Source organism: Salminus brasiliensis, chromosome 22, assembly GCF_030463535.1.
Source record: "Salminus brasiliensis chromosome 22, fSalBra1.hap2, whole genome shotgun sequence".
Lineage (NCBI taxonomy): Eukaryota > Metazoa > Chordata > Actinopteri > Characiformes > Bryconidae > Salminus > Salminus brasiliensis.
The window spans coordinates 11,618,059-11,642,730 of NC_132899.1; the positions used below are offsets into that span (position 1 = coordinate 11,618,059).

Consider the following 24,672-nt stretch of genomic DNA (forward strand, 5'->3'; position numbering starts at 1 on the left):
CCATGGCTGCTGATTGTTTGAAGAGTTGGGCTGCTGATTGTTTGAAGGTTTCAGGAGTTCAAGTCAAAGATTTATAAAGTTAAGAATATCTAAAACCTCAAATCTCTTCGGGAGGAGCCCAAACTTCCCACTTTTCACTTCAAAATTGTACACAACAAAAAACAATACACTAATCTTATAGCCTATAACATAACAGGAGATTAGTTAATCTCCTACTCACTTAGATTTTTACTAGGGTGTCCAAACTTTCGTATGCCACTGTATAAATGTATTAATTTATTTGAGTTAGTTAGTATGTTAGTTCCAGTTATTAGGAAGCTAGGCAGTTCTTTGAAGGCAATGTCAATTACTAAGGTGTGTCTTTTGTTGCAGCTGCCGCACATATCATTCATTCATTAGCACTAGCATTTGGACACAACACCTCTCAGATAAGTGGAAAATGGTAGTTATTGCTTTATTGGAGGTATTTTATTGATTTAGTACTGAAGTAAATTGCATCTGTTTCATTTCAGTCTGAGGTTCCACTCATCCTCTACATCAGGTCAGATCACATGGTTAGGCCTCAGTTATTAGACATGTTCTAACCAGTGGCTTAGGTAAATCAAGGAAAAATATGTTTGTAACAGAATGTGGAGAGATAAGGGAAATAGCCTGGAGGCGCTGTGAGGCCCTGAAGCAAGGCTGAGTGTGTAATCCCGCTTACCACCTGTCTTCCACACACTACATGGTGTGAATGTCACAGACAGACATCTGTAGTGTTGAAAGAAGGCAGGGGCCCCACATTCTAGCTTGAAATCCATCCACAGAAATCCTTCTTGTTGTAGTCTTCTTTGTTGTACACTGACCAAAGTACACCATATCTGTGTGCTATTTGTACAAATCATGCCCGATACAGAGGCCTTGGTGTCTCAGAGGAAGACATACTTCCAAGCCATCTCAAAAACAGAAGTCAGGTAGGGATCCTGTAATACAGTCAGATTAGTAATGCTGATCCAGCTTATTGTAATCCGGTCAACAAGTCAACAACAACAAGTCAACAACATGCATTGGCTGCAACACAGACACATGTAGCATTATACACTATATGGACTAAAGTATTGGGACACTTGCTAATTCATTGGTTCTTCTGAAATCAAGGGTATTAAAAAGAATCTATCCTGCTTTTGTTGAGGTAACCGTCTCTACTGTCCATGGACAAAAAATTTCTACTAGATTTTGGGGCATTGCTGTGAGGAATTGATTGCATTGTTGGACAATCACCACCTTACCTCACCCCCAACTCCCCAGCTCATCCCAAAAGTAGTGGATGACACACCATTCTATTATTCCAGAGAACACAGTTCTCCCACTGCTCCACAGCTCAATGCTAGAGGGGGGTTATATCCCTCTAGCCCCTCTAGCCCTGACATTAGGCATGATGCCAATAGGTTCATGTTTATCTGCTCCGGAGAGTCCTATTCTATTGGCAATACTTTTTTAATTAGGGACTACACAAGCTGTGTGTGTGTACATCTGTGTCAGCAATGGTTGCAATAGACTATATATTTACACAGTTTATTAGTTAGACCCAATCAAAGCAAAGCCTAATTTATTATCTACACTATAAAACTCAACACTCTTTTGTAACAATTGGTACTGTTAATTATGTGTTCAGTCAACAGTGTAGACAGTAATTGCGCTTTGCTTATGCTGACGACACTGATTTTTTTTTTTTTTTTTTTTTTTGCACTGACCCTCCATTACCCTGATGGACTCTGCACAGCAGATAAGATAGGAACGATCCCTATAGAACCTGGTACAAATGCAGCCTGGTCTGGTTGAGAAAATAAGCAAATATTAACTGGCAGGCTGCAGGGGAGACATTTAGGCAAATCAGGTAGAACAACCTTGCAATCTTAGAGATCACAGTGCAGCAGGCTTTTCATCACACGTTGATTGTGCACACGTAACAGAACAATAGTGATACCAAGCCTCAGTATCAGCAATTTGACCTGTTAAGGCCGGCTCTGGGCTGTTGGCATGGTATAACTGATAGCCACACAGAAGAGTACTGAAGTGTATTGGGTTTTTTTTTGTATTGTTCCTCTCTCTTTTTCTGCATCTTGGACACATTTCACCACAAATTACTCATCTGAAAACGTCTTTCAGAGTGTCACCAAAGATTAAAGCCAAATGTTTCCTCATTTGGACCCCATACAAGCTCAAGACAACTAATGACTGACAACACAGTAACATACCTCACACCTTTCTGTTCACATTGATTATACATTGATAAATCATTGAGCAAAGCCACTCTTGAGTGTAGCAAGCCAGTCTCAGTCGCTTTCATCTGTTCTTGGGGTTAAAGGTCGAACTAGGTTATTTGAGTTAAAGAGTGATACAATCTCAGTTTTCAGGAAGATAAAGCCAAAAGATAAGCATTAGATATCACCAGTGCTGAAGAGCACATCTAATACAGATATGCTAATACAGTCCAGAACAGTGGCATCACAAAAATGCAGTGTTTTTGTGATGCCACAAATAAATTGAGCTTGGAAAAAAATCAGCTACAAATGCATTATAAATCATTTTGGTACACAAACGTCAGAACAATCAAGACGTATGATTTAGGCTCAACTTGACGTGTCCAGAGGTACAGTAAGTGCGCTCTTTTGTGTGATATAAGCTTTTGTTATTTGTGTTTTAGCCTTGTAGCCCCAGTACAAAACCCAGGAAGAACACTTTGGACACTTTGCTGCTGATTGACTATATGAGGTAAGACCCAAACTAAAGTTTTCGCTGAACAATTCTTTTAATACATGAGTAATTCTACGAAACAGGTGCTATTTGCTTACCAAATGTTAGTTGAGATGCATCAAGCACAAACATGAACCAAAGTGTGTTTCCAAAGCTTAAAGCTATTAATTAAAGTGTTCTTCTTAACATGATATATCAAGAAAATACTATTTCTATTACATGCTATTTCTGATCATTTTTTTATTAGTAAATTTTTTGCCATGTTCACATGTCTGTATTGACCAACATTTGCATCTAAAATATCACCATATCAGTGTTACCTCATAACATTTGTTAACCATATAGGTAACATTTACCACCCTGTCACACTAAGTGGATTTGCTTATAAATAATGTACTGTTGCTTTAAATGAAACAAACAGTTTAGTTCTACATTTTATACATTTATTTTCTTTAAATGTTATACATTATTAATGCAAAGATGCATATATTTACCCTGGTATATTTGAATAATGACTATTTTTTCTTTTTTCCTTTTGTCCAAACACCCGGCGAAGTAAGCAGATGCTAGGCTAAAAGCTAACCTGACAACCATACATTGTGTTTACAAAAAAGTATGAGTGTTTTTGTTACACAATGAAAACTATGCTATGCGGCTTGTTTGAGCCCTGGGGTAAAATAACAGGGTGGTAATTTTTGTCAAACCACATCTGAGCATTTTCCATTCCAACCGAAGTCACAATAACTGGTTTTGTCCTAAAATGATGTAAAATTACTTTAAATGACAAGCCTTTGGAGAAGCAAGAAAATTCTGTTATTGTTTTAAATTGTTTATTTGACGCTTTTTTATGTTAGACTGGGTCTGTCAAGCGCAACCCAACCACCCTGTTACGCAAAATACAAAGGGAAAAAATGATTTTATTAAATGGTTTTACACTATTATTGTAAAGCAAATGATGCAGATGTTTCAGGTCAGTAACATGAGCCTAAACGAAGAAATGCAGCCATTTAAGGATCAAATTTACCACCCCGTCACATTATATTGTGAATAAGGCTCACATGTCAGAATAAAGAATTATAATATTAATAAGGATTTTTGTGACTGAGGTTGGTAAATATGTTTTTTAGGGGATGAACATATCTACATATCTTTTAAACAATGTCTCCCGTTTTGCAGAATGACAGAGTTGACTTTTCTGTACAGTAATTATACACTTGACGGGAGATGATGAGTGCTGAGCACAATTTGGCACCTTTTCCACTCATTCATTACCTACTGAACAGAGGAAGAGCCATAAAGATAATGCTGACTCTCATTGCACCTTGAGCTAATGGTAATGCTTTATGAGCCCGTGCACGAAGGCAGCTGAAGCTACAGTCATGCACAAGTGAAGGTGAGCTAAGCTGTGATGAAATCGCTGATTTGGCTTTAGTAGCTTATGTTCACTACACTTTAACTCCATATACTAGTTCATCATTAATATACTGTATACTACATTGCAACATTAAATGCACTAGAATAGAAATACAGCAAACTGTAGGACACATCTTCAGTTAGCACACTCTCTGGGCCTCTCTCTGTCTGATAGCTGTGCTTTTATCAGGGAGGGCTATCATAAAGTCTGCCTTGGCCTCTCTTCTCTCTGCTCTGTTGCTCCCTTGCTCAGGAGCGTGTCACTGTGGGGGCGTGCAATCATTTATCATGCTCATGTTTCGAGAGGGGGGAGTGTGAGCTGGTCATTGGCTCGTGCGCAGACATCACCCACCATTTGATTGGCTGAGGGAGGAGGTGGGGAGAGTGCGAATTCTGCTGCAGTCACATGCTCCTCTGAAGCTCGTGCCTGTAGGACAGGACAGTTCACGTGAAACTGTCCAGTTCTGCTTCTGAGAATTTAGAAACGCTTATGAACGTACCGTTAAAGTGCCTTCACTGCCATGGTGTAGGCCTGGAGTTTTAGGCTGGCGTGTATGAATTAGATGAGATAGAGAGGGTTGCAGAGATAAAAATTGGCCATGTTTTACACATGGAAGCCCAATAATAAATCTATGATAACTGATGAAAGCTATGATCTATAATACATCTATGAGTTTCAGTATGAAGTATTGTAACATTTAAAATTAAGGCAAATATACACCATTAATTCATGTCTGCTCAGATATTTGCATTGGCAAACTTTACAACCTTTAAAAGAACACCAGTTGCACTTTACATTATGTGAACTTTACTGCATAACAGGACCAGAGGATATGTCCAAATGTGCGGACCTAACCAGAGAACAAACTCTCACTGTACTGTAGTCCATCTGTTTTGTCTGCAGACGTCATTAGCCTCCTTTCACCCTGTTCTTTATTAGTCAGGACCCCACAGGACCACCACAGAGCAGGTAGTATTTGGGTAGTAGGTCATTCTCAGCACTGCGGTGACACTGGCGTGGTGGTGGCGTGTTAGTGTGTGTTGTGCTGGTATGAGTGGAGTAAACACAGCAGTGCTGGAGAAACAGATGGAGCACACACTGTAAATATGGAACTACAAAGTGTTCCTGTATGGTGAGTGAAGCTGACATAATGACAAAGCAGAGGTGATCATAATATTCTGACATGACTGTGAGATTTACCCTGGAATTTTCGAATAATGAGACAACTATGGTATATTAAAGTGACAGACCGTGAAATTCTAACAATGTTGTGTCCTTATTGACAAGAAAATGCAGTAAAACCAAAGCAGAGCTGGAAAACACACCAATTCCAAAACCCCAAGACTGTTACATACAGTTACAACAGTCCTGATCTATGCTGGACCTCACCCAGAAAAAACAGTATGGCAACTTCGAGAGAAGATGATGGTGGTGTTGATACTAGAGGGCAGCACATCACTACCAGACGCTAGATGCTGGACATGGGAATACAAGTTGCTACAGAAACCAAACCTTGTGACCGCAGCTTTTCCTGTGCCTGTGTCCACAAAACGGGGTCTCAAACTCAGCACATGAAAAAGTGAAAACCAGGGAGGCAAACGCTAGCTTATACCATCCGCTCCCTCAAAAAACAAACTGAACCGCCTGAGCTGAACCAAACTGAAGCTAAACATGTTAGAACGCATCAGAAAGGAAAAGCGGCAGCTTTTTTTTCTACCAATACCAATACAATAAGGCTTATATTATATTATATTATATTATATTATATTATATATAACATATATTGTATTTGGAGTCTAACTTTAGCACAGTACTGCACTTACATAAAATGTTCAAAACCCTTATCTTTCCTTCTCCTGAAAAGGTCCCATTTTGGTTTTGTTCAGACAGCAGTTGTTTTTGTTTAATACAGAGTTCAATGTGACCTCAAAGTGACCTTAGAGCAGAATGGGGAAACCACACTACAGAAAGCATGCGCTAATTCGGTATATGCAAGTCCTCTGGGTATACATAGGGGCATAGTCATGTGATATTCAGGCATTTGGCGTTTCACAGGCGCTATGCACCTTTCCCCTGAAAAGCCCACCAGTGCCAACAGCTGTTGACCACTTTGCTTACAATAAAGTCTCACAAGTCTCATCTGCCTAGAGGTTTGCAGGACAGGACATACAGTTTACCAGTGAAACTCAGGAGAGCTGAAAAACACAGAGCATGTACTTTGTCCAGAGAGAGCCGGGGTAAATCTGCCTTGTCTTGATTCAGTGGTTATTTGATTTGCAGTCAAGGTTAGGCTGGGTATGATGCCTTTGTGGTTAATGTTTAATATCAGTGTCACAATATTACACCAAATATAGCAGTAAATGATAAATGAACAGACAGACCGTGGCCCACGTCTCTACGTTTCAGCACATCAGATCAGGAGTGTTAGAAGCTAAGTTATAGGACATTATGCCATATATAATATAATAATGCCATATTATGCCATGGATTTCAAAAGCAAAAGTGATAATGTCTGAGTACACCAATCAGCCATAAAATTAAAACCTCTGCATAATGTTGTCCTGTTATAATGGCACCTGACGAGGGGTGGACTGTACATATTAGGCAACAAGTGAACTGTTAGTTGTTAAAGTTGATGTCTTTAAAGCAGGAAGGATCTGAGTCACTTTGACAGGGGTCAGATTCGATAGACAACTGGGTCAGCGCATCTCCAAAATGCCATGACTTGTGCTGTGTATGCAGCGTTCAGTACCTATCAAAAATCATCAAAGGTAGAACAACTGGTGAACCAGTGACAGTGTTGTGGGTGTCTGAGGCTCATTAATGCGATCCATGGAGATCTGCTGCTAATGTCTTGGTGCCAGAAACCACAGGACACCTCCAGAGGTCTTGTGTCCATTGCTTGCTGGGTTAGAGCAGTTTTGATGGCTTAAGAGACACCAAAACAATATTAGACAAGTGGTTTTATTGTTATGGCTGATCGGTGTGTCTTTAACAATCCAGTCCAGACTTGTGAATAGAGCATTTTTGTCAAACCTGATCCCTTGATACCTCTCTAATTAGTGAAATCAGGTACCTTAACCTTTTGAACTCTATAGGTTTATTATTCTGTTATTTACATTTACATTTACGACATTTAGCTGACGCTCTTATCCAGAGCAACTTACAAGGTGACTTGTATTACAGAGGTGGGCCAATGTAGGGTTAGGAGTCTTGCCCAGGGACTTATATTGGTGTAGCGTAGCATAGTCACCCAGACTGGGAATCGAACCCTGGTCTCCCACATGGTGTAATAGCTCACTGGCAGCTAGTGGTTTCATCTGTTGCGCCACACCAACCACTTACTTGTTATTAATTATGTAGGGACTAATATGAATTATTTGGTAACAGAGAACTGCAGTTATGAGTGTGAAGAACTGAAGTGTGGGGCTTTGTACAGGATTTAAGGTGTTAAGGTGCACCCATTCCTTACACAAGTGTGTAATTGTGCACACATGGCTGGTATCATCTCACTAGAAAAGCACAGCCAATAAAACTGAAAGGTTTGGAGTAGATGCACATGCACCTAATTTCATCACGGTCAAACATCAGCTAGAGGAGTTTAAAGCTGAAGAGAATTCGCTAAAGAGAGGTGGCCTCACTGAATATCTTCGGAATGAGTTAGTGTTGTTTGTGATCCAGAACTTACCATCTAACACCAGTTACCTGACCTCTCTAATGTTTCTTGTGACCGAATGCAATCAGACTCACACACAGCAATGTTCCAACATCTAGTGCAAAGTCTTCTAATAAGAGTAGAGGCTGTTATTGCAGGAAAAGGGTAGCATACTCCCTATAGAGACCCATGATTTCAGAAGAAACGTTGGATGAGCAGGTGTCCACAAACTTTTGGGCTTACAGTAGTATAGTAAATGCCATGCTCACTTTTCTCCCTGTGCAGTCTGTGTTTCCTTTAATCTGCCACTAGATGGAGCCACTCTCATTGCTACTATTAAGCTCGCAGCCATTCACTGATCTCTGACTCTACTCTTTGACTTTGGCAGCTCATAAGCCTCCATTATCAGGTTTCATACAGATCTTTGTGACTGAAAGGCTTTGTTCAAATGGTGACCTTATTATCTATGCTTTACCACTTCACATGCAAAAGCTAAAAGAACCTCAGGCAGACATGCAGACACACTCAGATTTACACACATGCATATACTGTCAGACAGACAGTCACACATACACACACACACATACACACACAATATAGAGACATGTCTAGATATAGACAGAAGTGTGTAAGTGTGGGAGGCCCAAAAGGGAAAGAGTTGAACAAGTTCCCACGAGAAAGCTCCTGTCGTGTGCCTCTCTGCCGGAAGCTGTGGTTATTGTGGTTTTACTCTGTGTATAGAACAGTGCATCTGGCTGGCGGAGACAGACATCATCACAGCACACTGATCTGCAGTCAGCTCCAGCCAGCCCGGCTCGAACAGAGGCTCCAGGTTTAATGAGCGTTTTGCAGATCAGCACTCATAGGCCCTGTTGATCAGATTACAAATCACAGCTCTAATTATGTCACATTCACACCTATCCGTCACTTGCCCTGGGCAAGGGCATGAAAGGGTCACGCTGATATGAGAAGGTCAAAAAGTCCCGCTGTAGACTCACAGGAAGTCGTACTCAACCGTAACCACAGACCGGCGTCCGCTCTGTCACACGACTGCCAGTGTGTTAAGCCTCAGCTTGATTTAGAAGTCAGGTCTGAAAGAAAGTGTGAAGATTAATCGTCCTTTGATCAATGTTTAGGTGTTTTATTGTATATTGCATATTTTTCAGAGTGAAAAAATGAAAAATGGTTCGTAAGATTTGAACTAATGAACCTTTACGTTAACTTGAGTGCAGCCAGTTACGCTACTTGTTACCATATGAAGCACCACATTGTTTAGGTTGAATGACAATTTCTTTTTTTTTCTTTTTTTCTTTTTTTACCTTATCTTGTGTTATCTCGTTTTTGTTGGCAATCCATCTTTTTAACCCTTTAACAATCCAAGGCTTATTACACACTAAGGTGTATTATTCAGTAACTACAGGGACTTCTGTACAAAGTGGTGGGGCTATTCTCTGGTAACAGAAGTCTGTTTAAAGGGTCAAACACATTTATTCCCCTGGGGGTGCATCCCAATTGTGAACTTATAGGTAATACTAGGTTAATACTGGTAATACTGTTTTAATATGCAGTAAAAAATATAAATTGAAAACTGAAAGGGAGGAGCTTCTCACATCTGGGGAAAAAAAACATATACTAGCTGCGTTCCTAGGCAGCCCAGGTGCTGCATTTCTTTATACTACGTCATTGAAGGCCTTTCCAAAGATAAGGGCCCTTCGTAGACATCCCACAAATGCAGCCTATTTTGTGTACTAATCTGCCAAACCCGCACTATTAAGATTGGTATAGTATTTACCTTGAAGTATTAGTGTGTAGTGCAGAATTTGGACACAACCTACACCTTTCACATTGTCCCACTAGACATTACTAGGCATCAGCAGCTTTTTTGTGCTAATTTCATAAATTACATTCATGCATTTCATGAATCAGCAGGTGTAGATTCCAAGCCAAAAGTGCAGCAGGAAGTGAAAGCAAGAGTGAAACTATATTTAACAATAAGAAGCCCCTTAACTCAGCTATCAGTGGTACCAGCTGATCCATTAACAGCATCATGCTGCTTTCAAGTGGTTTTTGATTTTATTGGAAAATGAGTTTCTCATCAGGAAGCACCACAAGAGCATCCTGTGAAATTTTCAATGTAGCACAAAGCGCTATTTCCAACATGGCCGAACATTTCATCAACAGTATGACAACAAATAATGATCTACAATTTGTGCGTTAATTCTAGTAGTAATATAGTTTTTTAATATCTACAATAAATGTTCGTTATTTTCCATAAAAAAGAAGAAAAAAAACTTTTTTTAAAAGCTCGACGGCCTGTGTTTTGTTTTTTAAACTTTCCTCACACACCCCATGAACGCAACCAAGTCGGGTAAGCGACTCTGAACGTAGAGAAACCTACTGTTTAACATGCACCCGGAAGCACCATCAGGCTTACTTGCAAACACATTAACATGGATTAGGAACTTGTCTGGCTGTACAACACAATTTATGTCCAACTGTCTAAGCATTGGTAGATCTTCAGTGATGGCACAGCCATCCATTGGCTGACGGGGCCTCACTCTCTCCGGTTGAGTAGGATGCCACCCATATCGCTAAGCACAATGGTAGCCTGCAAAAGCATCTTTTAGCTGATGTAACAGAACTGGAGGATAGTGTTCTCCTTCAAGCATGACCAGCTGCCCAATGTCCAATTAGTGGCAGTTGGAAAAGAAGCAGTTGGCTGGTTTTACATATCAGAAGCACACGCTAGCCTTTACCAGTGCTGGTGGCATCATGTGATAGGGAGAGTTGTAGCAAGTTGGTGGGAATTGGAAATGAATCAAATTTGGGAGGAAAAAATCAGGGTGGACATATTTTTGGTTTGCAAAAAGCAAATGTCAAAGTGAAATAAATTTAGAGCAGGTTAGAAATTCTTGCTTTTTTGACATTTCAGATATTTTAGGTCCCAAAAAGAGGACATGGAAGAGAGGTCCTATATTCAGCCGACTTAAAGATAACAGACTTGACAGTAACACGCTGCAGAGATATTCACTAGGAAAGGTTTGACTATGGATCCCAGTCAGAAGCAGAACAGGCAGACATTAGCAGGGAGCTGTTGATTTTGCTACTGCTTAAAAGTCTGTTGAGATCTCAACAAACATACTGACACTCTGGCACAACATAGTATAACTTAAGTAGGGTGACCATACATCCTCTTCTTCCCAGACATTTCCTGCTTTTTCGGATATGGAAACTATGTAAAAGCTCTGGTATTTTGCATTGGTTTGGCGTCTGTATTTGTTTTGATCGTCACCATTGGTCTACATGTACCTGCACACACATGCAGCTATTGGTCAAACTGACTCTCACAGAAATGTAAATGAGCACAAATCAGTTTGGTTGGACTTTTTAAAGTTAGTTTTTTAAATTTTACTTATGTATTTATTATATTTTGTTACACTGACAATGTTATCTCTCTTTTTTGCATTTGTCCTTATTTTATTTTAAGAAGAACTGAAAGGAGATTATTTGGCCATATATGCTTTTAAGGCTATTTATTAGTTTTGGTATGAGTAAGTATTTATGTATTAATGTTCATAAACACAGCTGCATGAATTTAAAGATATGTAACTCCCTCCTAGCTGCACACACACACACACACACACACACACACACACTGCTACGGTCCTACAATTATGCTTATCTGAAGCCCCAACAACAGCATAACCACGGTGGACACCTGCATGTCCGCAGTGTCTTTTTTTCCTCAACCAAAATATGATCACCATAACTTAAGCTAACATATACTAACTTATGCTAAAAGCTTAAAGCAGCAGTATGTGAAACTGGTGTTTCTTGCTCTTGGGCTCCCCCCTACTGTTGTGCAGTGTAATTTGCACTTTGAGACACCCCTCAAGGAAGCATTTGACATATTTCTGACAAGCTGAGAGATACAGAACCTTCACTGAGCGTACCATCAGAATACAGACTGACATGGAAGAGAGTATTATTTTATCACACAAATATAACTCATAATATGACTCATGATATGAAATATGACTCATGAGATTATGCAGCATTGCACAGTTCAAGCGTTGTCCTGCCTGCTTACCAAGTTACATATTGCAGTTAGCTAGCAGCATGCCGAAGTGGGAATGAGAGACACTGTTCTCAATATTAGTCAGTGGAGCATCACAATGATTTGAAAACCATTATTTTATTTAATATTATTATACACACCAATACTATTCACATATGATGGCTAAACCAAGTTCCTCCCTTCCTCACACAGTAACCAAAAGACAACAACCACTTGATGTTGCAATAAAAATGGCCCCATTCTAGTATGTATTTTATTTACACAACATGTTATAATAGTGTTGGATATTTGAACGTGTCAAGAGTCAAAGTTTTCCATTAAAAGGTTTTCCTAGAACCATATGTCTGATCCGAAAACGCATCCAGGCCCTGTTAACGATGCGTGAAGTGTGTGTAATCAGAATGGCTGGTAAGAATTGCTTTTAGTAGTTAAGACCTACACAGTGCAAGGCCATCTAGCAGTAATCCTTTCCAGATATGACTGCTGTATTCAGCTTTGGAGTCTGAACTTCTGAATGGGATCATTTTGGGTCTTTTTTACAAAAATATAGCTTTCCATTTGACCCAAGCAAAGCACTGATTGGTATGAGTTGTTGACACAGTCATTTTCATGTTCCCTTTAGACATGGAAAATGGTGCTCTGCCACAGAGACCCTGTACATTTTGGGAGGCTCTTGAAGACGTCTGTGCGCTCCACTGAGAATAGGCCTGCTTGGCTGTGCTCCACAGCTTTCGTGAGAAAGAACAGCTCTGTTTACTGATCTCAAAAGAGCACCAATCAGAAAGCGAGCCCAGCGCCAATATTCCTGATACTGAAAGCGAACACCCAATTAAAAATAAGCAATTTAAGAACGATAACACCAGATGAAGAACTGCTAGATGGTTTCCTGACTGTGCCTGTGTACTTCGACGTTAAGTCTCAGCCTAGTAGCATTTTATTGTGGATATTTCTGATATACCATTTGTGGAGTGGGGTTATTTGGCTGCACAATATGACCTCAAACTGGTGTGAAGGACTGTAGCACATCAGATTAGGATTCAGGGTATGCACTGTTGCCACAAACGAACAATTGGTGGATATAAACTAACTTCGTAATGGCAATATTAAACAAAATCACCCACATCGCTTAGCCCAAATCATATTGTTGCAGTTTCCTCTTAAAAATGTTTCTATTCATATGATAAGATTTTGCATTGTGGAGAGTGATTTCCGTTCCATTCCTCACCTTCATCTCTCACCCTGCTACCCGCCGTGTGAACCCTTAGTGATGATTATGGCTTTTTTATCTTATTTGTTTTCCATTTATTTTAATAACAGAAAATCTGATTATTCGATTTTACATTTCCAGTTCTAGTCATTCTTCTAATGAGAACTTTTCCATTTGCAGAAGATACCTGTGTCCCCTAAGGACATCCATGTCCAAGTATATTTTGGAGGATTATCCTCTTTCTACCTTCAGCCTTTTAACAGATGGTTAGACATTTGCTTCCAGGGTTTGTTGGTATTTTGTGGAATCCATTCTTCCCTCCACCTGTGCAGTACTGCCAATGCCACTAAGGGCAACAAAACCCCAAAACATGATAGATAGATAGATGATAGTCTGAACAGACGTCTCAACACTGTAGAAACCACAAGCTAAAAACGCTTGACTCTTCATCCAGATCTTTAGACAGTTGCTTAGAGGAGTCCATGCTTGCACAAAATCAGAGCCTTTGCGATGTTTAGTGTGTCCAAACCTCTGGACAAGGCACACTGAAGAACAGCTTTACTTATAGTCAAATACGACACTGAATATACAGGTGCCCCGGATCCTAAAAGTACACTACCTATTCTAAGGGCAGAATTGTGCAATTGCATTTTTTTGGCACAAATGATACAGCTATTGGGCCCTGTTTAATATCCTTTCATGGGGCCTGAAATCTCTGGCAGTGGCCCTGCCAATTCTACGACAACAGAAAGACCTGTTTAATAAAATTAGCCAGCGTATTCAGAGCACCTCACAATCACTTCACAGATGAGTGGTAAATTGGTGTCTAATTCCAGGCCAAATGATTTATGTGTTCCTCTCCACTGTGGGAACAGCTGAGTGCTGCTTGTTTTCAGCAGAGCTTCGGTTTTTATGAATAACTTTCCCCCTATCACTGAAAGCACTTAAAAATGAAATATTTCAATGTTTGGTTTTCATATGGTCATCTGCGCTTCCTGTTGCTAATCGTTTGTTTGCTGGTAAAGTTTGACTCTCTCAGGGGGCGAAGAGACAAGAGATCAGAGCGGTCTTGGATTTATCACGTCATCCCGGGGCCTTAGAAGGGCCCGTGGATCAAGATTTCAAAAAACAAACCACTGCTGAAACTACTCAAACACTGTACAGTACAGTACCACAGTACAAAACATACAGCATAACATCACTATGTGTGACTGTATGACATGCCAGGATGGATTCTTTACAGGATTAGATCAGATGTATTATGACTTTGCCCCAATATTCAGCATTTTCTGCTGATATTGGCCAAATACCAATACAAATACTACAAATAAGTAGTACTATTCTGCACCCAATTTCCTATTTGTAGCATTAAGATCATTTGGTAAAGAGTGTGTTTAGTTGCTCGACCATGTAAGACTCACTTTGGTGAGGGGAACTCAGCCCTGACTGGTTAACCCCAGGGCTTTTTACACACCTGTACTTTTTAATCTGGTCAAATCAGAACGTGGTTTGTCTTCACCCTTGGTGCAACTCGTTTGGGCATATGTGAATACAATAATCACACTCAAATTCGGACCGACACAACACCGAGCACCTTAAAAAAGGGATGGTCTCGGTCTGGGCCCAAACAAACAAGAACGTGATCTGACGTCGATTCGACACAACTACCCAGCAACTCTGCACGTCTGAGCTAAACAGCTTCCATAGCCAGGTGTAAACCTGGTATACAGCCCAGATAATTAACCTACTACAGCTCTGAACAAATGCCATGTCTGTTTCTCCATGTTAAACAGCACAGGGATCCGAACGAGTCCAGAACACATGACCTTCTTCCTGTACTTACTTTCTTGCTCCGCCCCAGACAGGTGTGACCAATAAGCGGAGAGCACGTTCCCACGTGGTTTGTCGCAACGAATGGGGAAAGGCTCCACAAGCTCGGACCAGAGGAATGGGCTACAGGTGTGAAAACGCCCCAAATGACCCCTACAACAGCTCCTCCAAAGTTAATGGACACAATTAACACACAGCCTGCTACAAGAGCAACAGACCAGTTGGGAGGGGGGGTCAGGACAGCTTTCAGGTAAAATAATCACAGGATGGTCTTCAGCAGCTGGGTCTCCATTCAAAGATTTTGCAAATTTTAAACCATTTCCTGAAAATTAGGTGGGGAAATGCTAATTAACTATACATTAAGTGTCTGTTAGCATTTATTAAATTTTACAGATGATAATACCATTTCCAAAAAAGTTAGCTAGAAAGCAATTAAGCTAGCAAGCAAACAACGATTTAAACTGATAAATGCTAAAGCCTATTTTTTTAGCCTGCCAGCTAAGATTAACCCTGAGTCCTAAAATGATACCACACTGTTTACAGCAGTGTTTTCGTGCAGTCTGCATATTATTCTGTTGGGCTGCTTCATCTAAACAGCAAAGGAAATCTCTCACCTTTGAACAAACACAGTGTTGTTGATTCAGGTGTGTGTATTTGTCAGACGGGTGTCCTCCACACACATGTTTTGGTAGAGGCTTTAAACTGGTGCACTGCTGAAAAGACTAGCTGCAAGCTTAACCAAGCAGATGGCAACAGCTTCAGAGAGTTTAAGGCCTTCTACTAGATTTTGGAGCGCTGCTGTGAGGGTTTGATTGCATACAGTGACAAGAGCATTAGTGAGTTCAGGATTTGGATGATCACCACCTCACCTCATCCCCCAACTCTCCAACTCATCCCAGAATTGTTGAATGGAGCACCACCATCATTCCAGAGATATACCCCTCTAGCCCACGCCTGGTATTAGGCATGGTGCCAATAGGATCTTGAATATCTGCTTCAGAGAGTCTAATTTTATTGGCAGTACTTCTCTACAGGGACTAGTCAGCAATAGGTGCAAGTAGCTGAATGCATTCATTAGAAGGGGTGTCCACAAACATTTGGACATATAGTTGGTATCTGGCAGAGAATAGCCTATAGCATAGAAAAAACGTTGCTAACACTCTCACCAGGCAGACATGCAACATACAAGTTAAGTTTAATTAATAATTAAAACATTGACATTAACACTGAAGAGTGTTACCTTTTATTTTTTGTTGTTGAGCTGTGGGGTGTAGTAGCCTTAAGCTTGCTAATAAGCAAGATGGCACAGTAGCTAATGAAGCTGTATCAGCAGCCTAATTATCAACGGAAAGGTTTACAGCCCAGCAAACTGAATGCTTGAGAGCAGTTTGCTGCAATGTCTTAAACCGCTTCATCCACCACATTCTAAGGTTTTAAAAAACCATCTGACCACTCTTCAGTACTGCTGAGGAGACTGTAGTATTGTAATTTAAGAAAACAGCAGGATGAGATGGAGGCTTGTTTAGTCTGCTGCAGACATAATGTCCCACTGTAGTACAGTGCACTGCATGAGCACTGAAAAGCAAGTCTGCTAAAGGCCCTTGATGGCGTGGGAGATTCCCCTGAGGGCAAACGGGGAGGCTAAGTGGATTAGGGCATGTTCAAACCAGTATTGAAATGTAGGGCCCAAACACTCTGACCCTACCATTAAGGAAGGAGTGGGGTTACTGACCTTTTAAGGACATAATTTCTTTTCTTTTTTTTTTTCGCGTTTGGCTGATGCACTTATCCAGAGCAACTTACATTTGAGTGATGTTAGACAGGGGAATGTGGCATTAGGAGTCTTGCCCAAGGAATCTTGGTGTGCTAATCTGCAATTTGTGTGCTGTGTTCTTTGGTTTTAGTTATTAATCATATTAATCATATACGTCAATGAAGGCACAGGTATTTAGTTCAGTAGACACGCTTTTTTTTTTTTGTAACATACTTTAATAATCAGTTATACAATCTTCTATCTGGTTCCCATACAAGTTCCAATAGACTATAATAGGTCAATAATATCTTTACCCATATCTATATATGCAAAGAATCAGCAAATGTGAATAAAAGGCTTCAAAAGCTGATCAAGATGGACATTTTCACAGGACAAAAAAATACACTCATTATAGATCTGAGCTGGATTTCCCAAAAGCTTCTTAACAAATCTTTTAACAATTAATCTTAAAAGGCAGGAGCATTACAGTGAACACTGAAACACTGAATTCTCTGTACCAGTTAAGATCTTAACGAAAAGATGCTTTTGGGAAACAGGGCCCTTGTCAGTAAATGTGGAAAAACACAACACACAGCATTTAAAAAAAAAAAAAAAAGTCATCACAACAAAACCTGGTATATCTAATATGTTTATATTTATAGAGAGAAGCCGATGCTCTTAACTTTCAATTTTAAAGCTTTAATGTAAGTTAATGCAACAAAAAATATTCCAAGTAATTTCAATAATTTGCTGTTGTGCAGTCATATATATGTATATGTATATGCATATATATACATATACACATTCATACATACATACACACACCGTATATATAATTTGGTATTATTTTGCCTGCTGGGAATTTGTGTTTCCTTTAAACCCGCCAGCTTGAAAAGGCTTCACAACTTTATAGCAGAGTCTTAGGCTGTAGGCTGCTGACTGGTTCAGTTTAAAAAGTCAATAGGGCATGTACTTTATGTAGGCTATTGCCCTAGTTTCACTGCACTAGTTTCAGTCTTTGTGAGTCAAGTCATTGTAGGAAACTCTTTGAATCTCAGCAACATGGAAACCTCAAGCTCTGTCCATTTTTAGAAACACCCTGTAAAAAGCACTGCTTTTACATACACAGAACATTGGAAAGGCAGTCTGGCAGTAGAACTAACCAATACAGCCATTAGATTATACTGTATGTGCCCCCCTCAAAAAAAAAAAAAAAGAAAGGAGACAAAAAAATCCACAGCACAATAAAAAGATAGACGGAGAAGTTGAGCTACTGGCACATTTTAAGTTAAATATTGGCTCCATCAACATTTTACAGTCATAATGCATGTAAAATTCAAAATAGCTTTCACATTTGAAGGGAGGATATATATATAGCTATATCTATATATAGTGTTTTTCTGTTTTCCATTTCTGCGTCCAGCTCGTGTGTGTGTGTGCACCGAGAGCTGCGTCAGTGGGCAGACTGAGCAGGTAGTGCTCTCATTTCACAACTCAACACGGCCACAGGAAAACGTATGCAATACAGCACAGCCCTCTCCTAGTCACTGGTAGCTGGCCGGCTACAAGAGCTGCTGAAATTTGGAGCTGTCTGCAGTTGATTTCATTATACTTGGCATTTACATTTGCAGTGCATATGTGTGCGTGTATGTTTCACGTGAGAGTTGCGGTTCGGACAGGACGAATGTTACAGACGATATTTAAAGAAATCGGAAGTTTAACATCTGCGACATTTCATTTACAAGTGTAGTAAAATCCCAGAAACATCACAGGATCATCAGACAAATAAATACAGAACGAGCATGCTGGTTCTTTGTTGAGCTGCATGAGTCAACGCAATGTAACACCACTTTGAATTATTTCCTTTTATGAATGACGTGTCTTGAAGATTTCTCAACTGCTACATAAGGAAAACTGCTGAAAAAAAATAGCTGAAAACTGATAATGGTAATTAATTTATGCCACTGATTTGCGCATTTTTAGAATCATATATCCTTAGCACTTCTAGACCTCCATACAAATCATTCCACACACCTCGAAAGAAAGATATGAGCGCCACAGTATCAGACGGATGCCATATACATCAGCACAAAATATAATAAAATATAATCTATTCAACATTTCTCTTTAAACGATATTAAGAAGGCAGACAAAAAAGAAAGCTACAGATTCCACTCCGTGTCTACTGCGGGGTAGACGAAAGTACCAAGTTCACTGATGAACACTGAATGATGTTTGGAGAGAACTGCAAAACAAAGCTACCTGGACTCGGTTGTCGCTGTTTAAAGTGGGCTGTAGTTGAGGCGATGCAAGGAAATGACCACCAACACCTTGGGGTCAAATGTAGTATTGCTTCTTTCATATTTGGTCTACAGAAACACAAAGTCTCTCTTTGATGGGCCCATTGAATGCTATCTGAAATAAAGTGCTTCACAGGATGTGGAGGAAAGCTATGCAACGTACAGCATCATTATCATGAGGATCGATGGGGGAATGTGAACGAGAGATTGAGAAAGCAATCTTAAAGAAACATACACTCTTAAAACGAAGGTGCTACTAAGGGATGCCATTGAAGAACACGTTTTAGTTCCATATAAATCCATTTTTGTAAAATTAAGAGTAATATTAAGAACCTCTTGTTGATCAAGAAGGTTCTTTAGACCTTTCTTTAGGTTCGCCATGGTTGTTAAACAGCTCACTGAAACCAATAGCAATTATTCTATGGCATTGCCATAGTAGCACATGTATTGTTAAGAGTGTAAAGTTACAAACTGCCCCAATTACATACTTTCTTAATGTGAGTATACCATCCATGTTTTGCTGATGCAATTCATTCCATCTCTTTTTGCCCCAAAATCCTTGGTAAAACTATCCACTAATGCAAAAGATTTGCTTTTTTGCTTTTCAATTCAACTTGAAATAAGAATATGAAACATGATTTCATATACATTAGTAGTGACAGGCGAAATTGCACCAGTAAAACAACTGAATACAATACTCTTGAACATGAGCATAATGAGTCACAAACGAGACATCAGTAAAAGTCATAGTCTTATCTAAACATTATAAACAAGTAACAACTCTTAGATAAAAATATAATACACATTTCATCCGTGTCGTGTATGTTTGTAGTCTGTTTAGTATGGGTTATGAAACTGCAGATATGTACACCATATGTGAAGTGGAAAAGGCAGCTGTTCAAAGAGAGGCATGCTGATTGTAGGCACAGTAGAAGTTTTGTGACTGGGTCAAAGTAGCTCAGGCTCTGGGGTCTATGTGGCCTGGTCCAGAGCTTTGAGCAGATCACTGCCATGCAGCAGGTGAAGGTTTCCCTGCAGCGGCACGTTCACATCACAGTCGTACTGCGTCAGCTCCATAAGGCAGAACGAGTCAAAGGATGGGGCCAGCAGTCGACTCGTCATCCCTGAGGGAAAGATAAAGGAAATGTATGGTAATGCCTTGTGGAGTTATGAAATTATGAAACTGAATAGGAACATATATGAAGCCACTCCTCCCTAATCTAGTGTCAGAGCAGAGTTCCAGCTCTACAATGTTCTTGTGTCTGCGCAACCCTCAATCACCCAGTCATCTATCATTTCTGGCTCCACACATCAGAGGGGGGGATTTGGCTTTTTACCACAAAGAAAAGCCACCCAAACTTCAGCCCAAAATATTGTCCCCCCTCTCTCCCCCTGCAGTCTTCTCCCTAAAGCTGAAGGCATGATCTGATCTAGCCTTAATGAAGGTAGTGTACATAAGCCTTTCATGACAACAGACATAAACATTTATGGTTTATTAACGAGTGGAATCATTACTGATAACTTGATGGTATAAGCCCTTATGCCCTTAGGTGGATTTATGTTAATAGCTGTTGTAAAAACCTTGTATCTCCATTTTTGTTATTTTTCATCTTTTGACATAATCTGAATCTGGCTGGTGTTCTTTACATTACTACAAATGTGATGATGAATCGACCAATAGAAATGCTCCAAAATATATTGGAATAAAATCTTTTTACATTGACCTCCATTGAAAGTGTTTGAAAAAGTTTTTTTTTTTTTCTCCTGTCAAGTTGCCATTTTGGAGAATATTTTTTTGTTAGCGACATTATGTAGGTATCACAGCTATTTGTGGCTAAATAGCACATAATAATTATTGAATAATAAGCCCTAATTACATTACTGACCAATAAATCTGAAGTTTAAGGACACACGTTTTGAGAGTTGACCGTGTTGGAGGACCTCTGTTTGCTCATTTAACAGGGGGTGTCTGCAGGTATGAGGGACTGACCTGTGGGTTTGGGGGGTGGCAGTATGCTGTATTGATTGAATTCAGGAGGGCAGAAGTGTTCAGTGAAAGGCTGTTTGTGCTCTCTAAAGCTCTGCTTGTCTGGAGGAAGCTGACTCTGACTGATCTGAGCACCCACTCCAGCTTGTCTGGAGGAAAAATTGTCTGTGAGGAAAAGCACATGAAATATTATGAAGTGTGAGAAGATGGACATATAAAAGACCCATTAAACAAAAGCTGCAGAAGCTGTACTGTAAAATGTACCTTCAGGCACTCCAGGGTTTGTGGACTTTCTGGTAGAAAAGGCACAGTCGTCATCGGTTACCGTCTTCATTCGCTTCCACACTTCCTCCATTGACTCACTGCGAGGAATTCCTGCCTGAAGGCAATCCCATACAAGCACACAATTGTACTCCCAAAACCATGTTAATATTCATGATTAGACAGCCATGTGGAGGATTTTCTTTAACCTTACCTGGGGGGTGTTTGAGAAGGAGCATGAGGAGCTGAATAATGTCTGCCTCTTGCGTTTAAAACTGGATGGCAGTGAAACCTGACCAAGGCCCATGTCGTCACATGGCTTAGCAAAGTTCTCAAATATTCTGTAAGAGAAATAAATGACCATTTACATGAATTGAAGTACACTGATAATCCGAAATAAGTAGGACACTTGAATTATCACCTGAATGGAAACTCAACATGTATCTGTCCAAAATGCTTGTTACCTTTGCTGGGGTTGAGCAGAAGTCAGATTCTGTCCAACCAGCTTTGTTGCTCCAAACTGTAATGATGAATCAGGGGGCCACTGCAGGTTTTGCCTTCCCTCTCTGGAGGAGAGCGGCATAGTGGCAGGTGTCTGGTAAGGGGGCAGGACTTCTGGTGTGGTGGCAGGTGTTTGGTAAGGGGGCAGGACTTCTGTGTCTGGGTAGGAACTGGGACAGTTCTCGTTGTCTGAGGAGAAGGGACCCAGGGGCTGGAAGAGGCGGGTGACGCAGTTGAACGTGTGCTGGGGTGTGGTGTACACACTTGGGCCTGGCTCAGACAGAGGCTCCTCTCGACCAATGGGATTCAGCTGGAAGTCCTCACCGTCCATGGGGATGTAAGGAGCCAGTGTCTCCAAGTCCAGATCATTCAGATCAAACTGTTCAAAACAAAAGACATTGACATTTTCTTTTATTGGCCTTTGCTCATATTATTAATAATTTTTTTTTTTTTACATATTTAAGTCTTGAGTAGCATGTATGTATGGACTTCACATAAAACTATGCTTTATTAAACATTTTTAAGAATTTTATTCTATTATTATTTCTATACTTTATTTCTTTCTTTATTTAAAATGTTAAGGTGTTATCTTAAGCGTTTAATTCTATTGGCAAATAATGTCAAATAACCATTCATTTAAATAATACATAAAATAAATTGTTAGAAATTAGCAAAAATAATACATATTACATAAATACATTTTACAGCACTCTATTGGCTATTAAAAATGTTTACTAATTGTTTCCAATAGTATTTTTTTCTTCTTCAGTGTCTATATGACAGCCAATTGCAGCATTTGCATATAATCACTGTTCTATCCACACCATGGATGTTTTTTCTTTTTTTTTTTTTTTTTTTATTTCCCCCTTTTTCCTCCCAATTTGGTACTGCCAATTAACCTGTATTAATTAGCGTGCATTAGTACAATGACAAATTTGAATTTAATTAAATGCCCGGAAGACTACATCTATTGTTGGTACATAAACCCACAGAGAGAGGTCCCTCTTCTGCAGACATATTATTCCTTAAAACCAGAATGGAATTCCATTCATTAAAGTTGCACTGACCTGTGCATCAGTGGGAGTCTTCGACTCATTGGCCTGGGCAAACAGCCTTTCTGTCAGCTCTACTTTCAGTTCATTCTCCCCAGCACCATAGCAATCTCCTCTTGAACTGTCAGGCTGCAGAGCACAAGTGCACAACATGAGATAACGAGAAAAACAGTGTATTACACTAAAAGATATAACAATAGACACAATCAGTGCTCTGAAGGCACTTAAGAGGGCAAAGGAACATACCGTGGAACAGCTGCTGCAGTTGCTCAGACTAGGCATGGAGCCGGACAGAGTTCTGGGCAGGCCACTGTCTGAGATGGATGCCGGAGAGTCCAGTTTCCACAGCTTATTGCCTGCAGCTTGGCTGGGTGACTTGTAGAAGATGGATTGCTCCTCAAACTGTGGCCTTCCTGTGAATGCACAATGCAGAGCATAGGCGTCAGACACTGAGGCGACACGCCTAGATATTAGGTACTAAAGTATAAGCCCTCTTTACATGATCTATATTACGAGTGTGCTGTTGAGTGTGAGTATAAGAAGGGGAAATGATGTTTGTTAAAAGTGAGCCCAAACGCTCCCAAAGTTCAATCTAAAACAGACAAAAACAAATCTATGATTAGTAGGTTTCCATTGCATGCAGGTGGAAAGAAATACTTTGTGGAGAAACAGGTGAATTCCCATACCCATTAGAACCCAGCACCAGCAGAAGACCATACACAATCCAGTACCCCACATCATGAGAAAATGCTCAGTTGTGCAAACCAGGAAAACAATACCAATGATTAAAAAAAGACCTGTTTATTAAAGAAAAACAAAAAAACAATTGCTCTCAAAGTTGCTACATAAAGTAAAGCCCACTTTGATCAAATCTACATGCTCTACTGTCCTCTAGCGTTCTCAAATAAAGCGTACCCTGCTGCAAAGCCAAGCTACAACCAAGCTACTGTACAAAGGCTGCTGTTGCGAAGCTTATGACCAGGGCACTACATGTGCGTATGTTGTGATTCCGAGGTAGAGAACGAGGAATACTGAGAGTATTAGCAGTAGTTCATGCATGCAGGAGAGGGGTGGACATGCCATCGAAGGATGGGGGAGAGTACAGACTGAAGTTGTTGTGGGGATAGAAGTAGCGACGGGTGGCATTCTGACCAAAGTCCAAGGCAATGATGGCGTCTCCTGGCATGGGTGCAAGCTGGGCCAGGTCCTCAGGCTCTTCCTTGAGCTTGGTGAAGAGCAGGTTGGCTGAGTCCGAGACCGTGCTGGCCGGGCAGAAGAGTTCACTTGTGTTCAGCATGTCATGGGACTTGAACAGCGCCTCCATCTGGTCCATGGAGAAGACAGTGGACTTCTCTTCGACTTCACTGAAACACAGCAATAACAGAGCAGCCTTCAAAGTTGGTGCTGGTCTAAGCAGTTATGGTTGTTAATAAATAACTATAACATAATCTCATATACTGACCTCCCCTACCTATAATGACTGGGACATTTACCTGCCTACAACAGGCACTGTTTGCATAGTTACTGCTTTTTGTCTTTGTAGGGGACTATAGCCTTACCTCAGTATGTAGTTGATGCACACAATGCACTGCGGCTGAGAGTTGCGGCTGTTGTAGATGACCGTTCCCTGGGTCTCCACCCACACGTAACCCCCATGCTTGGCCAGCATTCGATACTTCCCGCTCACCGCCTGCCCCTTAGCACACACTGCACAAACACAAATACAACTATTAATACTGTGGTACACATGCAAAACATGGTTGACGTGACAATTGTCAGCACTGAGTTATTTTTATGGAATTTTTGTACGGTATTTGATACACCTTATCAATATTTCAACAAGCTATTAACATTTGGTTACTTTCATGGACAAATGGGCATGTTTATGGCATAGACCT

The 24,672-nt window shown here is 40.3% G+C and overlaps 1 protein-coding gene across 1 annotated transcript in view; it reads right to left on the reverse strand.

Moving 5' to 3' along the window:
* Positions 1–17,852: 17,852 nt before the first annotated feature.
* Positions 17,853–24,672, reverse strand: part of epas1a (endothelial PAS domain protein 1a) — a 29,454-nt gene continuing 22,634 nt past the window's right edge. Inside the window, exons 8-16 of the mRNA XM_072667394.1 lie at positions 24,334–24,481; positions 23,927–24,138; positions 23,021–23,187; positions 22,790–22,903; positions 21,686–22,101; positions 21,436–21,562; positions 21,225–21,339; positions 20,964–21,125; positions 17,853–20,097 (exon numbers count right to left, since the gene is read on the reverse strand). Of these exons, the coding sequence (XP_072523495.1) occupies positions 19,946–20,097; positions 20,964–21,125; positions 21,225–21,339; positions 21,436–21,562; positions 21,686–22,101; positions 22,790–22,903; positions 23,021–23,187; positions 23,927–24,138; positions 24,334–24,481 (1,613 nt within the window). The 3' untranslated portion in view covers positions 17,853–19,945. The remainder of the gene's footprint in view (positions 20,098–20,963; positions 21,126–21,224; positions 21,340–21,435; positions 21,563–21,685; positions 22,102–22,789; positions 22,904–23,020; positions 23,188–23,926; positions 24,139–24,333; positions 24,482–24,672) is intronic.